This window comes from Balaenoptera ricei, chromosome 20 (assembly GCF_028023285.1).
Source record: "Balaenoptera ricei isolate mBalRic1 chromosome 20, mBalRic1.hap2, whole genome shotgun sequence".
Taxonomy (NCBI): Eukaryota; Metazoa; Chordata; class Mammalia; order Artiodactyla; family Balaenopteridae; genus Balaenoptera; species Balaenoptera ricei.
In genome coordinates this window covers 41405696-41422248 of record NC_082658.1, presented here as the reverse complement: position 1 = coordinate 41422248, position 16553 = coordinate 41405696, and the positions used below count along the sequence as shown (strand labels likewise).

The 16553-nt window shown below is 39.9% G+C and overlaps 1 protein-coding gene across 2 annotated transcripts in view; it reads right to left on the bottom strand.

Annotated features, from left to right (window-relative positions):
- Positions 1-1136: 1136 nt before the first annotated feature.
- The window catches only part of USP32 (ubiquitin specific peptidase 32), a 196527-nt gene continuing 181110 nt past the window's right edge, over positions 1137-16553 (bottom strand). For both annotated transcript variants that reach the window (XM_059907602.1, XM_059907603.1), the window contains exons 28-34: positions 15047-15133; positions 13427-13547; positions 8676-8867; positions 6721-7009; positions 4565-4989; positions 4019-4111; positions 1137-3407 (exon numbers count right to left, since the gene is read on the bottom strand). In XM_059907602.1, the coding sequence (XP_059763585.1) occupies positions 3234-3407; positions 4019-4111; positions 4565-4989; positions 6721-7009; positions 8676-8867; positions 13427-13547; positions 15047-15133 (1381 nt within the window). In that variant the 3' untranslated portion in view covers positions 1137-3233. The remainder of the gene's footprint in view (positions 3408-4018; positions 4112-4564; positions 4990-6720; positions 7010-8675; positions 8868-13426; positions 13548-15046; positions 15134-16553) is intronic.

The window sequence follows — 16553 nt, the reverse complement described above, 5'->3', positions numbered from 1 at the left end:
ATGCCACCAAGTGGAAGGGAGATTCCATGTTGAACTGCCTTAGCCAGAGAGGCTGATGACCACTCTCAATTTACAGGGCCATTCAGGAACCAGAAATAAAATGCCTGCCCATCTCTATATGCTGTTTCTTTTCAAGATTGTCTTTTATTTTTTTCATTAAAATATTATTTATTTTATATATTATTACCTTCCATGTGCCAGGAACAATGTTTGAGATACAAAGATGAAGATACTCAAGGTTGTCTTTTAAAAAGCCAGAGACACAGACTGCACTTTGGAAGCCGTGCTTCATTTTTGATGACTTTTCTGATCCTTTTTCTGTTTGTTTGTTTCCTTAAACAAGCTACTATTGCTGCTGATTCAACATGTTTCGTTCTATACATTTTTAATGTGTATTCCTGTTTTTTGGAGAATGTGAGCAGAGAGCTATCAAATTCTTTTAGTGTCAGTACGGCAAGGGAATACAAAAACCTCCTTGTATAGGACTGAACTCATGGGGGAAGGATTTCACATTCATTGAGCACATCCCAAGAAACTGTGTCAGGCATTTATATACTTCATTTACTTAATATAAGCCCCAGAGGTAGGTATTCTGATTTTAAAGGTAAGTAGATAGGACTGAATGTGAAGGACCCACAACTCTAAATCTTCGACTCTTCTCAACACTGTCAACTGCCTCCCTGGAGGTCTCCCAGAACGACAACCAGGGACATCCCTGGTTTCTCAGAGCCCCCTAGAAATCCAGGATCATCTCAAGGTATTATACAAATGAGAAGTCGGCCTCTTCTTCACCTTATCTCTTAATCTGCAGGAAAACTATTGCGAAACCTCCTTCATCAATTCTCAGTTCCAAACCAGCAAGCCACCCTTCTCCCCAACCCCTTCAATACCTTCGAAGCAATTTCCTAACAGGGATGTGAACCAAATTTAAATCAATTTATCCGGTCACTGCAGGTATCTTGTTCTACCTTCAACACAGCTTGCATTCCCTCAGAGATAGAACCTCCAACTCTGTAAGTCAGGTAGGTATTATTCAAGTTAGGAGAATTAAAACAGGGTCACAGAGAGGAAGGCTAAAGAGTTTGACTTTTTTGTGCTTACTTGTATAGAGGAAAAACAGCACATAGATGCATCCACAGTATTTAATTTGTTTGGATAATAGTTACAGATAAACAGTTACACTCCATATACAATTACCAATACTTTTTTATACAGTTCGTATTTCAGTACATCAACACTATTTTATTTACACTCTATTTATGTACATTAACATCTTTCTAAAGTCAGTGCATTGTCAACAAGTTTTATACAGTAATTTACAAAGTGAATGTAGTTAGTTAATTTAATAAATTTTCTGCTAATCATGAATTAAAAAAATTAATTACAACCAATATAACCAACACAGATCAAACAACATTAGTAGATTGTGCTACCTGCTTAAATAAAACATCTGTAAGGAAATTCTTTAAAATCTTCCACTTTTTCATGGGACTTGTCCAGTTAGGAATGGACAGATTTTATACACTGAAAATCATGAAACTATAAAGTCTGCATTTTGTCTGACTTTATCACATTATACCATTTAGGCCACTCCTTCCTACCTGCGATTATAGTCTTCTTCTGAATAGGGTTTCAACTTAGACAGCCATTTATGACAACCTTTCCAAATGCTCTGAGAAGAACTGGATAGCAACCGACCTCAGATATCAGAACACAAATGCTTAATTACATTGGTACCTACTATCTATGAGGAAGGAAGGGTAATGGAATCTGACAATTAATGAGAATCAGCTTCCAGGGTCCAGATGAATAAAAAAAGACTGAAAAAAAAGTGAAATATTTACTTCGAATACATATTTAAAAACAACACAGGAAAAAAATGTTGCCTGAAATAAATAACATTTATATACTTTTGTTCCAGTCTTGAATTATTGAAGAAAAAAATGAAGTGAGCAAAGAAACATAACTTTTGATGACCACTACTGTGAAATGTAAAAAAATAAAAAATAAAAAGGACAAACACCAAAATAAAAAAAGTATATGGACATGCAAACAAAAGTTCACTTCCTAAAACCACCAATTTCATTAAAAATACTTATACACTATCAATGTTTGGGATGTGTTTTGTTGTTAAATTTAATATGATGGGGGAAAATACCCCAATTAAGTTACTTTATAGCCCTTATAGCCATCAAATATGAGCAAGTTCTGAAAAGTTCATTTGCACGTATTCTTTCTTTAAAGTGCAAAACAAAGAAACAAAGAACAAACAACCACTAATTTTAAAATACCATCTAGCTTTGTTGCCACTTTCCCTCTCAGAAGCTCTCTGTGCAACAGTGCATGTAAAGATGGTGCAAATTTTGGCAACTCCCCTCCCACACTCAGCAGTGGTGGTAAACATTTTTGAGGGCTCTTGAAGTATCCTCAAAGTAGGCCGCCTCTATCTGGAGGGCTATTTTATTTTAGCTGGATCTCCCAGGATGCTTTTTTTTTTTTTTTTTTCTGCAGGGTCTCCCAACCAAGGCCCTGGGTAGAAGGCACGCAACTCTTAAGAGATTCTCCCTTTCAGACTTACCACTTATATATGCCTCTGCTACCACCAGCGATTGGTTGTGTCTCAAACACAAACACAACAACAAAAACAAAAAGCAATAAAGACATAGAAAGAGTGGGAAAATGGTTTAAAAAGTAAATCGAAAAATCTGTGTCCGTGCTGTAAGAATCCTTCGCACACCTTTGTGATCTTGCTTTCTCCATCGTGTCAGTCACTACAGTGGAATAAAACTTCAGGAAAAAGGAGGTAGCATATCATGTCGTCCCCAGACAACACTACAATTTTTTGTTTTACTTTGACTCCAAGGAAATTCTTAGTATTTTGTTATGATTATTGGTAAACTATACTTGCTACATGTTTGTTCATATCTGGACAAGCACAACTTAGTTCTTATTTGGTCCCAGGGGGCTGGTGCCAAACCCTTTTGTTTACAGGCTAATGGTGGGCTCTGCCTGAAAGTTCTCTACCAGGGAGCTCGTGTGAGACACTTCCAAACAAAATTATTACTACTGTTATGTTAACTGCTATTTTAATTAGGATTTTTATTTTGTGCTTCAGGGTCACAGGATAAAATAACTACACATTTAGCTTGCCTTTCAGTGACGCTTTTGCCCAATGTCAGCTACGGGGAGTCATCTCCCTCATCACAGCCTGTCTAGCAGCCAGAGTGGTAGCTTTACTGTAACACACAGTACTTTTTGTAATCAGACTCAAAGTCTTCGTCCATGCTGCTTGTGTCTGCCATCTTTTTGCCGTCAATCTTTGGCAGAAATTGTGCATAGTCTATCCCCTGCTGCTCATAGAAAAGAATGTAGGCAGAGTCGGTGTCAATTTCATCAGGGTGAAGTTCCTGAAGGAGCAAGAAAGGCTTTAACTAAAAAGCCATCACTATGCTGGCTCTTAATCCTCACCAGGGAAGGGAGGACCAACACTCTTTAATTACTAAACCTGATTGCTTCCAATCAGCTTAATATTTTGGCTGTCTCATACCTGTCCCTAAAATAAGACCCATTATTTTCGATGTTTGTTTTGGGGAAATATTCATACCATAGACAAGTCAAAAGAATGACAAAAAATGAAACAAAACAACCCATCAAATTCTACTAGCTCAAAAGATAAGAAATTTTTCTTATAACCAATACCTTCTTCCTCTTCACTGTTTTCATTCTCTGCTCTGCATAACTGCCCCCACCCCAACCAGGGATCAAACCTGGGCCCTCGCAGTGAAGGCGTCGAGTCCCAACCACTGGAGTGCCAGGGAATTCCCTGCATATCACTTTTATTCCTTTATACTGAAGGCATCTATATACTGATTCTCCCTTAGAGGAATTTCTTTTTTCTTTTTTCATGATTCTAACAGCAATAACTATTTCCTATTCAGGAGAAAGTCCATTATTTCAACAAATGCCCTCCAGTTCTGTTGACATTTGTTTCTTTTATTCAAAGATTGGGGATATTTACCTTACAGCTGCTGTCATTGTAACAGTACCACCTGCTGTTTGGGTTTTTGGCATAAGTGACGTAATGGCCCCCGCCCAGAATTCCTGAATGGCACTATAAGAGAGAAGAAAGTGGAGGTATATTAGTAGTTGACAGGGCACAGTACTAGGATCCAATCAGGAAAACACTTTTGGGAAAAAAAAGTGTTTTCCTTCTTCCAAAAACAAATCAAAGAGGAAAACTGAAAATTTTAAAACTCTGAATCTTACCATTTTATTGCTGTAATTATTTTTGGAAAGCAAAAATTCCTTAGAAACACACAGTTGTGAATGACTTGAACCTGTGACTCCGGTTATAATGATTACACGACTGTTCCCTTTATTACACTGTGAGCATCTTGGATTCTACCCAAAAGGCCAAGATATCTACTGCTAACTTTGTCTATCACCAAGCTCAATGCCCAGCAAATTAGCAGGCCCTGAAAAAATGATGAATGAATGAATGAAGATGAGCAAACAAACCACTGAAAGTGCAGATCATTCTGAATACATACAACAAACCACTTACCGAAATTGCATATAGATTATAAATAGGCTTAACATGAATATCTTCTCTTTGGTCATCGGTGCTGTCTTCTTCACTGTGGTTTTCAAACTGACCATTGCTGTAGCCATTGCCACATGCCCCATGCTCATAAAGGAAGCCGTTGGCCAAAGCTACTTCATGGTCCTGCGGGGTGACCAGCTCAGGCTGGCTGCCCCCCAGCATGTGCCCTCGGCTCAAGGCATCAGCCAGCTCACAAACTTGCCCAGCCCCGTTCTCTTTGCTGGCATCCAAGTTCTCCTTACTACTTGACAGTTTATTTTTGCTGCCGATCTGGGGTAGCCGGAGCCTCCCTTTGCTCCTCCCTATAGTCCGAGGGCTGCTGTTAGGGCTGCTGTTTTTGCTGGAGGGACAGCTGGTTCCACTTTTTCTTGATGAAGAAGGTGAACCTGTGAAAGGGAAGAAAAGATAAATCCAAATGCCACAAGTTAAACCAGCCACCAAATGCTAACTATGAAGTCAACTTCACAAGTGTACACATAAAGGTAAAGACAGGGGCGTCCTGACTGGCTACGCTTTATTCCTATTATGTGGACAGTAGGTTACATTCTTGTCTTCCTCAACGCCAACCCCCTCAAGGCAGCAATGTCCTGAAAATGTGAAGTACAACTAAGTACAGACTTAGAAAATAGCAGAAAGATGATTTAGGACAGATTCAGTTCAAAACAATATTAGACTAAGGAGTTTTACAAATACATATTCTTCTTCTTTGTAAAATTAGATTAAAAAATACGATCACTAATTATCAAGCACTTACTATTGCTAGGCATGATATTGGGAACTCTATTATGTCTACCTCTCACAACAATCCTGTAAAGTAGCAGGCCATAAACAGCTCCCCACCCCCTTATATACCCTTAAGAATTGTTGAGGACCTCTAGAACTTTTGTTTATGTAAATTCTATCTATCAATATTTACCATACTAGAAATTAAAACTGAGGAATTTGAAAAACACAATACACAAGCATATATTTTTCTTTCTTTAATTAATTAATTAATTAATCTTTGGCTGCGTTGGGTCTTTGTTGCTGCACGCAGGCTTTCTCTAGTTGCGGTAAGTGGGGGCTACTCTTCTTTGCGGTGTGCTGGCTTCTTATTGCGGTGGCTTCTCTTGTTGCAGAGCACAGGCTCTAGGCACGCGGGCTTCAGTAGTTGTGGCATGCGGGCTCAGTAATTGTGGCTCTCGGGCTCTAGAGCGCAGGCTCAGTAGTTGTGGTGCATGGGCTTAGTTGCTCCTTGGCATGTGGGATCTTCCCGGACCAGGGCTCGAACCCGTGTCCCCTGCACTGACAGACGGATTCCTAACCACTGCACCACCAGGGAAGTCCCACACAAGCATATATTTCACTGACAATATCACACGTATCGTTGGCTTTGACTCCGCTTGTGAGAGAATGAGAGTGGAAAGGCAAATACTTAGTATTTTTTCCTTTTTCTTTTTTTTTTGCCTTGCTGCGTGGCTTGTGGGATCTTAGTTTCCTGACCAGGGATTGAACCTTAGCCCACAGCAGAGAAAGCTGAGTCCTAACAACTGGACCGCCAGGGAACCCCCAAATACTTAGTATTTTTATGAAAATAGTTCTGATCCTCCAGAAGGGGTCTCAGGGACTCTCTAGGGGTTCCCAGACTATATTTTGAGAACCCCTGCTGTAAGGGAACAAGGATGACAACTATCATTCATGATCACCAAATGTCAGGCTCTATGTAAAGTTCTTTACTCTTTTTCTTTTTTTAAATGTTTTGTTTGTTTTTTGGTTTTTTTTTTGGCTACGCAGTACGGCATGTGGGATCTTAGTTCCCTGACCAGGGACTGAACCCATGCCCCCTGCACTGGAAGCACTGTCTTAACAACTGGACCCAGGGAAGTCCTAAAGTGCTTTACTCTTGATGTATCAATTTCTCACTCTGTGAATTTAGTATTATCTTCATTTTATGAATGAGAAAATAGATTTAGCGAGGCTGTACTTCTTGCTAAAAGTCACATTTCAGACAGGTTCCTTGTACAACCAAGCTGTTGCTCCAGAGCGGAAAACAGGGAAACACGCAGCCTAGAGGGATTCCTGGAGAGCCCCTTGCAGAGTGACGTCTGGGCTCCGTGAAGTCCCCCAGGCCTCCTCACCTTTAGGGCTACTGATGACGTTGGCGCTCAGCGAGGATGGGCTTTTGCTCAGGAGCGTGTTGTCTTCCCCAGCTGAGTTCTGAGCATCCACTTTCTTCACCTCTCCTGCCAAGACCCTGGGCTCAGAGAGGTCGTCCCCCTGGGGTGTGAGTGGCTTACGCTGACAGAGAGCTGGGTCTCTCGGCACCAAAAAAGCACCAGGGTCAAAACTCTCACGAGGAAATTTAACAATTTTCTGTGATTTTATCCATCGCCCATTTACAAATTGAAATCGTTTAAGATGAATAATCTGGAGAAGAATAGAAAACAGTTGCATTAAAGAGTTCTGAAGATACAAAATACACATTAAAAAACCCCAAGTCTAATACACGTAAATGTTCCAAAAATATAACTTTTTTTCCCCCAAAAGAATACATTTTATGATGTAACATAGTTAACAGTCAGGCCACTGCCCTTTAGCTATATGACTAACATGGTAATCCTCCTAATTTCCTTCAATATCCTAGGAGCCTACACTTGCATGTTCTCTGGGCTTGTGACGCACGCCAACCTTTACCTCTCTCCAATATCATAGAAGGTCCATTCATAAACACACTCATGAGGATAGAATACTATATACTGAATGTTTTGAAGAAAAATGGAGGCGTTTTTTACAGGTGAAACTTACCCAATCTCCAATAGGAGGCCTCTTCCTTCTTACCACATCCTTTGGTTGCTACCACGGAGTTTCACTGTCCTGAAGAGCATAAGAATCTCCCTTCTCTTTTTTGGCTTCTCTTCTTCTTTTCAAGAGCAATGAATTCCTCTAGCCTTACGCAGTGTGATTATGCTCTCTACTGTGGGCACAGATATTTGGGTGGCTCCCTCTACCCTAAATGCTTAATAATTTACTGTTTATATAAAGAGAACCCCTCTGTAAGGGGCATGCTGGTGTGTGGATTTAACAGAAGCCCACCAAGCTCTCAACATAACATCTACTCCTCATTATTCTTTAAAGACCTCAAAAACATAGTTTTGCAAAAGCCAATACTTCATGATATGTTTTATGTGATGGTTATATGAGTATATATAATTGTCAAACTCATCAAACTAGACATTTAACATCTATGAATTTAATTCCATGTTAACTATACCTCAATTTAAAAAAAAAAACTTCCCCCTTTCCACCTACCTGTTCCCAAGCCTGTCCCTGTGCTCTGCTTCCCATCCCTGGAGCTAGCTAATCACCATTAGTAATTTCTTGTGCATCCTTCCCTGGGAAGTTGTTCTGGTCTACATTCACAGTCTCACAGAGTAGTAGGAAGAAGATATGAATAAAAAAATACACACAAGGTCTGGTTAAAATACACCAGTGCCTTACATTTGATATGATTTCCTCCCTTAAGGAAAAAACTTTCTTAAATGAATAGGAAGAATTGACACCTCAAACTTTCTTGACAAGCAACAGGAGAGTCTCCTAATCCATGAATGGAGAAGGCAGAAGTACATCAAATCAGAAAGAATATGTAAGCCCCAATGCACTTGTGCCTACACATTTAATTCAGCAGCGTGTGGCGGCCATGTGATGAAGCACAGCGGGATCGGAGGTTCAGCCTCTGTTCTCTTCTGTAGTCCATAAAGCACAAGCCTAAAGCTTCCTCTCTCCCTAGAGCCCGAAGTGCTTTCACCTTTTCCTGAAGTTCAAATTCACCAGGTTGTACCACTCGTGGCACTTCTCATATATTGCACTTAATGCAGTTACTGATCTATATGACTTCTCTCCCCTTCTAGGCTGTATGCTCTTTAGGATACAAAACTAGCAAATATCTGTAGTACCATTCATCTCTGTGTGCAACAGCAAATGTGTTTTAAACACTGCTGCAGGAAGGGTCTTATTCTCAAAAACTCTTAGTTGTTCCCCACTTCTTTCCTTCAAGCTAGACTCTTGCTCTCTCAGAGGTGGGATTGTAACATACCAGAATGGGGGGGAGCCTCCAGAGATCTAGCTTCTTGGTTGCCAAGCAGTGGGTCTTACACTTGGAGCAGTAGTACATCTCATTTTCCCCTAGCTCCTCCTCACTGGTGAAAGCACGCAGACAGCTGTCCAGGTTGATGGGCTCAGCTTGCGCTCGCCGACTCTGCTCCACACTCTCGTGCTCATCTACGACCTGCAGGTGGAGGGAACAGGAGGCATGGGAGAAGGGGTGGGAGGGAGGCAGTTGAAAATGGTCACCTGCTATGCATCATCTTCTAGGTGACTCAACCTCATTTACTTTACATGAGGAAAAAAATACAACCCAAACTAGAGTCTGAGCAAATAGGGCATTTGTACATTTATTCACAAATATCACATCAATAACATCCTTGATCAAATTTCTATTTATATGACCATAGCTTTTTTGGGAAAAATTTCTGCATGCTTCCAAATGACAAAAACAAAAACAAACAAGGAACTGCCTGTTTATTTTACAATTTGAAATCCTAAAACAGCTTACATGTGGGCTGGCTCTCAAGCCAGGGTGTTGAGATTAGGCCATTTATTTTTTAGCAGGGACACAGAACATTATTAGTATGCTGCAGGCTTTACAGAGGCTAGGAGAAATAATATCACTGAAACACAGATGCCAGATCTGGATTAAATAAGAAAGGATACAGAAAAGCTAACCTTAAGAGGACAACCCCCAGGGCATTAAAACTCACAGGCCACAACTCATTTGCATATTGATGCCACATAACACAGAGTTATCAAAATACCATGTGTATTATTATCTGTCTCCTGCCTCTTGGTGCCTTTCTATCTGAGATGGCAATAAAAGGAACAGCAGGCTCAAAAAAGCCTGATTTTGCTGAGAAGACCCCTAATACCTGCCCAAACCTCTGTGGTCCTGTTAACCAGCATGCTAGGCTTTGAAGCAAGGAGGAGGTAAATATGAGGAAGGAGAGAGCAAAGGGGGGTAGATGTGCAAGGATGTATGTTGGAGGTGGCGTGGGAATCAGGAGGAAGGAGACAAGGAGGGGCCTAGAATGCAACAGAAAGGAAGGATTTTTCCCTCTCCAATTCTTGGCTGCCACTTAATAAGCAATCAAGAACCACGGCAGGTGAGGCATACATAGCATGACTATGAATGACCGTGAGACTCCACAGGGATCACGTCGCATGGTGGAGCTGGGACTACAAGTACAACAATGAATGCCTCTCTTTTTGGCACAGGTCACATACAGGTCCCTCACCCCACTTATTACTCCTCCCTTCCGGAGGTGAATTGCCTTTGCCTGAGGCAATTTCCCTCAAGTTTTCCTTCCTGAGCTCACAGTTTAGAACAGGTTTTCAGGTGTGACTTTTTCCCTACGTGAGAAGATGGCTGAGTCACAGGCTGTCAAATGTTTTTATAAACTATCGAGGTTGGGGTTGATTATGCAATGAAGAGTTTTATCATTGCATCGCCATCCATTTCTAAAGAGCTTATTTAAAAAGGGGAACTTAGGGCTTCCCTGGTGGCGCAGTGGTTGAGAATCTGCCTGCCAATGCAGGGGACACGGGTTCGAGCCCTGGCCTGGGAAGATCCCACATGCCGCGGAGCAACTAGGCCCGTGAGCCACAATTACTGAGCCTGCGCGTCTGGAGCCTGTGCTCCGCAACAAGAGAGGCCTCGATGGTGAGAGGCCCGCGCACCGCAATGAAGAGTGGCCCCCGCTTGCCGCGGCTAGAGAAAGCCCTTGCACATAAACGAAGACCCAACACAGCCATAAATAAATAAATAAATAAATAAAATTAAAAAAAAAAACTAAAATATTAAAAAAAATAAAAATAAAATAAAAATAAAAATAAAAAGGGGAACTTAGAGGAAATCTCTTTTTTTTAGGAAGGGAAATCTGGCTTGACCTTGACTTCTTTTCTGATACTAACTCTCATCATTTTTAGGGCTGGTCATCCAAGGGAAAAACTGACATGCTTCAAAAGGAAACATGCTGTATCATGGTGGTTAAAATCAGACTAGAAAAAGAGGTGTATTAAATATAGTACTGTCTCTTTTCTCACAGCCAGTTAAACATTATCTGTATTATCTCTACCAGGGATGCTTTATGGCCAACCACAAATTATAGTAAGTAAGTAAAGAATGTTGATTTTTATTGACTATATGTTCTATAGAACACACAGGATATAGAGCTGGATGGAGACAGGGAGGAAGGAGATGGATGAAAAACATAAGTGTGGACAAAAATAATTTTTATTTATTGATAAAATTTCCCTAAATGATAAAGATTCCCTTTACCTCTTGGGATCCATTCCCAGATCCTCTACAATTATTCAAATAGTCTAAATTATTATTGGCACCCTCTTCCTTTTTTTTTTTAATCTAAGTTGCTTGAAAGCTCATCCTTAGCCCAAAACATAAAGGAATGAAATAATAAGCTTTCATACATTATAAGACTATTAGAAAAAGAGGGAGATCTGAGAAGTTATCTAGTTTAATTTTTTATTAAGGAATATGAGGTCCAAACAGGGGAAAAATGAAAAGAATAAGCACAATTGCCTATATTTTTCCCCCCTTACCAAATAAAACATTCATGTAGAAATTCTGGAAAGCAGTGAAAAATGTAAAAAGGCAGGAAACCTTTTATATTCTTAATATAAAGGCAAACTGTCAAAATATTGGCAGATTTTCTTCTGCTCTTTTTTTATATGAAGAGATTTTTCAGTGTATGCAATTTTATATCTTTTTTTCAATTTTATATCTTGCTTTATAAAAAACTTTACAAGACATCGTAAGCATCTCTCCATGTATGTCGGGAAAAACTCCTGGTAGTCATCATTTTCAATGACTGCATAATATTTTATCCAATTTCTATACCACATGCCTCTAATGTGGGACAAATACAAGTTGCTTCTAATTTTTTACTATTCTAACAAATGCTATGATGAAATTTGTCAGCAAATCACAGAGTATTTCCCTAGGATAAATTCTTAAAAGGGGAATTACTGGAATAAAAACCATAAAACATACAGGCAACAATCTCAATTTTGAATCTCCTTTGTCTACGTGACTCTCCAAGCACATGCAGAAACCACATGTAGGAAGAAATTAGTCATGTGGCTCCATTCCCCAGCAAGGAAGGATATCTCAATAGCAGCTTGGTTTCCATGGTATCCTAAGAGCATCACTGAAAATGGAAGTGGGATGAGATTTAACAGGTCACGTAGGTCCCTCTTCCTATAGAGCAGGATGTCCTCCAGAGTTTTTCAGATTGCACACTGGGTTTGTTAAAAAGGGAAAGAGATTTACAGCCAAATAATTGTTCATCTTTGACAGGAGTATCTTGTCACAATAATGTCCTGTTGGATTTTGTGCTGATGAAGATTTAAGAATCTTTCTTTCAATTGCTAAAATTTTCCCTCTTCAAAGGAACCATGGTTGAGGTTGTTGAACTACCTTGCTACAGCGAGCATAATCTGCCAAAACATCTACTTCTCTTCAGCTTCCTTTAGCCCAATGATGTTTCATTTGGCCAAGTATCCACAAATAGTACTCATCCTTGGCTAGTGAGAGCCTTAGGGTGTGTGGGGGCATATTTAGGGATCCAAATAGGGAATTTGGTCTGGAACTGGGAGTTCCCCCACTCCTCAATAGCACAAAAAGACAGAAAAGTCCATAGAGAACAGACTTGTGGTTGCCAAGGGGGTGGGGGAGGGTTGGACTGGGAGTTTGGGATTAGCAGATGAGAACTATTATACGTGCATTATATATGCAAATGGATAAACAACAAGATCCTATTATATAGCACAGTGAATTATAATCAGTACCCTGTAATAAACCATAATGGAAAAGAATACAAAAAAGAATATATATGTATGTATAACAGAATCACTTTGCTATACACCAGAAACACAACATTGTAAGTCAACTATACTTAAAAAAAGACAGAAAAGTTAATTCTCATTACTAACTTATCTAAAGGGAATGCCTTAAGAAACAGTGAAGGAAATTTCCATCAAGAATCATATAAATGCAAAAGCCACTACTACTCTTCCTGTGACTAAAACAACTCCTTTGATTCTGTTGCTTTTACATCTCCACCAGATTCTTCATCTCTCTATGCACAAGCTATCTAGTCAATCTACCCTTCAAACAATATTTGGCAAACATTTTTAGATATGGAGGTAGTATTCTTTTGGAAGTTACATTTTCAAAATTTAAAAACTGCTCCAGCCAGAGTGGCAGTAGAGGAATGCTAAGTGTGAAGAACAGGCATGGAGATGTACTCTTAGGTGCCCAGTCTTGAAACATTCAGTTCTTTCTCTAATTTTCTGATCACTATGCCCATTAAAGGTAGCAGCTATAGCCCTGGAATGCACTTGAGCTAAGTAATAGTGGTTACCAAATGCTGCAGCTTCAATAATAATTAATAAACAGGCAGAGAGACTGGCATGCTTGATATGTCATGGCCAGAGAATATAACTTCTTAATTACGCCCGAAGTTTTGTTTCAAGATTTACTTATTATTAATATTTTTGAAATTCAATGCTCCAATACAATTAACTCTACAAGTGGGAAAACTGAAACATCCACATAATCATGTTAATATATTTAAGTGCCACAGAGAATGCCAATGAATGTTTTTCTAGCTGTTTTTAAACTGTCTGAAAATAGAAATGGCATGATACAGTTAAGCTGGGAAAAATTTTACATAGGAAAACCACCGTCTTACGATGGCTTTGAGTACTTACCCTTTCCTGTGATGTTTGATAGCGGAGGTGAAGGGCCGTGGGGTCCCAATCCACAGCAATATAGGCATTTCCAATGAAAGCTCTGTCTTCCCCACAATCAATTTTACAGCCCCTGCAAAATCTAAAGGGGGAAAAAAGATCTACTGAGGAAAGAGTAATTATGAAGGAATCCAAATTTTCTTTATCAGAAATATTCTCAAAAAAAAAAAAAAAAAAAAAGAAATAGTCTCCCCGGGAATTCCCTGGAGGTCCAGTGGTTAGGACTTGTCACTTTCACTGCCACGGCCTGGGTTGAATCCCTGGTAGGGGAACTAAGATCCTGCAAGCTGTGGGGCGTGGCCAAACAACACAAAAAAACCAAAAAGCCCCCAAAACTCTCCCTTTCTACTTTTTTTAAAAAAAATAAATTTGTTTATTTATTTATTTATTTATGGCTGTGTTGGGTCTTTGTTGCTGCCTGCGGGCTTTCTCTAATTGCGTTGGAGGGGGGGGCGGCTATTCTTCACTGCAATACGCGGGCTTCTTATTGCAGTGGCGTCTCTTGTTGTGGAGCATGGGCTCTCGGCTCACAGGCTTCAGTAGTTGTGGCACGTGGGCTCAGTAGTTGTGGCTCGTGGGCTCTAGAGCGCGCAGACTCAGTAGTTGTGGCGCACAGGCTTAGTTGCTGTGCGGCATGTGGGATCTTCCTGGACCAGGGCTCGAACCCATGTCCCCTGCATTGGCAGGTGGACTCCTAACCACTGCACCACCAGGGAAGTCCCCCTTTCTACTTCTCTACTTTCCTTCTTGGACGTCCCAATTTGTCATGGGCTTCTAACTTCAGACTGATAAATGCATGAATATGTACTAGTAATTATTATTATTTCAGGGAATCCTGCTTATCACTTCTCAAATCTTTGGTTTTTCAAGGTACTTGATAACCATTTGTAAATCCACATGAATATGTGGACTTTATGGCAAATAAATGATATGGGAATTGGCTATCTGAGACCATACACCCTCAAGAAATTCTAAATTTAGTTATTAAATGCTTGGAGGTAGGACAATTTATCTGGCATAACCATGCCTATTTCCTTGTTTGTAAAATGGCACATTAAATAAATATATATAAAAATTTATGGGGCGGGGGAGGGAACCATGACAAAGGCCATGGTTCCAAGGCCTATACAGACTCAGTTTGCTAAAGCTATTACACTTCTCTGAAGGCTGACTTCAGTACTCAGGCATTTTCCAAGCTGGGACAGTAATGGTCAATCAATCTCCATAACTCTTCTAAAAACCAAAAATAGACTTCCAGCAAGGTCTAGTAAATAGACTATGTCTTATTGGGCTCAGAATTGCTAAACTGATTTATATCTAAGGAGCAGAAGGTATAGAATGATAAGTGTTAGTCATAAACTACGAATTTGATGAGGATTGTAGAGTTTACAAAACCAGCTAAATCTCAAGAGCAAAACTTAGCTATAGACCTCACAGGGAAGAGATGAATGAAGAACTCTTAAGTTTATTTCAAGCTTCTCATTATTCATTATTACTTCTAAAAACTGGAAACCTTATGAAAAAGGTATAATATCTGAAGCTGCAATTCTAAAATTTTTCTTTTGCAGAAGGTCACTTTACCTATACCATGGGCACCAAGCACAGGAGTTCCCATCTTTCTGCACAACTCGTAGAGTGAATGGATACTGATAACCCATACTGTCATCACTGAAACAGAACATAAACCAAAGAGTATAAGAAACATTTCTTAGTTGAGGTCTCTTTCATCTTCTCTTGAACTAACCCTAGAAAGGGGCATCTGTCAGAGCAGTATGTTCACACTGACAGCTCAATGCTGGTTATCTTAACCCATAAACTGCAGCCCTGTACAACCACACTCAGGGCTCCCTGCTTATAGAGGGGGAGACACAGCAGACTGCCAGATGTCTCTGAGAGAGTCCATGTGGTCCACGCAAATTTCATGAAATAAGCTAATCATGAAATCAAATGCTAATTATCCTCAGCCCTAACTCTATCAAGAGATTTAATTCACATTAAACCAGACCTCTTCCATGACAAGAACACTGACACACCACAGAAAGCTGAAAGGTCATAATGGTATTAGAGAAGTTGACTGACTATATATTTAGAAGCTTCTTTAATCAGAATCCCTGATGTGGTACATGGCAGATACCCCCTTTCCCTGCCTTAACTATCTAAAGCTATAAGCTACGTAACATTTTTAGGGTAATGTCTTAACTGCAAGATAGCCTTGTGAGTTCTCCAACTTAAGATAAAGGGACAAAACAACCAGGCAGCACTCTGGCAGAGAACTGTGCAGCACCTCTCTTCTAAAAAGTTTCTTTACTTTTTTGCTCTAACGGAAACCTGGCTTTCCTGAGGACTCCGCTTCCAGTTCACCTCTTAAGTGCTAGCTTTCTTCTCATAAACCCCAGAACCTGAAGGTGATATGGGTCTCCTCCTTACTCCTCTTTACCACTTCTGGTAAAATTCTGGTTTCTATGTAGCGTCTGCTACTGAATTATACCACCTGCTTGCTATTCCTCCTTGGTAGGGACATTTCTTCTTTATTCACTAAAGATTTTAGAACCCAGTTCACTGTTTTTCTCTCTGTCACTTCCATCATTACTCTTGGTGACTTCAATGTAACTTGTCTAACAACTCCTCGGCCTTCTCTCTTCCAACAATAATCTCCATTCTATATTGATCTACCCTCTCCAATGGTCATATTCTAGATCTTGTCAACTGATAGTGGCTATTACATGGCTGCTGAAGGTAATGAAGCCATGATAAGGACTTTACCATCTCCAAAAATCTCAATTCCAAACATCCTACTTTGCAACAAACATCTCCTATCTTCCTGGATCACTTATTCAAGTATCACTACTCTAACAATTCTTTGACCCAACATAAACCTCCAATCACTGCCCTCAAATCCTCACTTTCCTCCTTATCCACTGTCCCTCAAACTAATCATCTTTTGCATGGATCCTCAATTCCAGGAATTTGTCCATTTAATCTAAAATTTCAAATTTATTGACATAAACACTCAGAAAAGTAGAGAACTGTACAATGAACAGCACCCAACTACAATTAATCATCAACTCTTGGCCACTCTTATTTCATC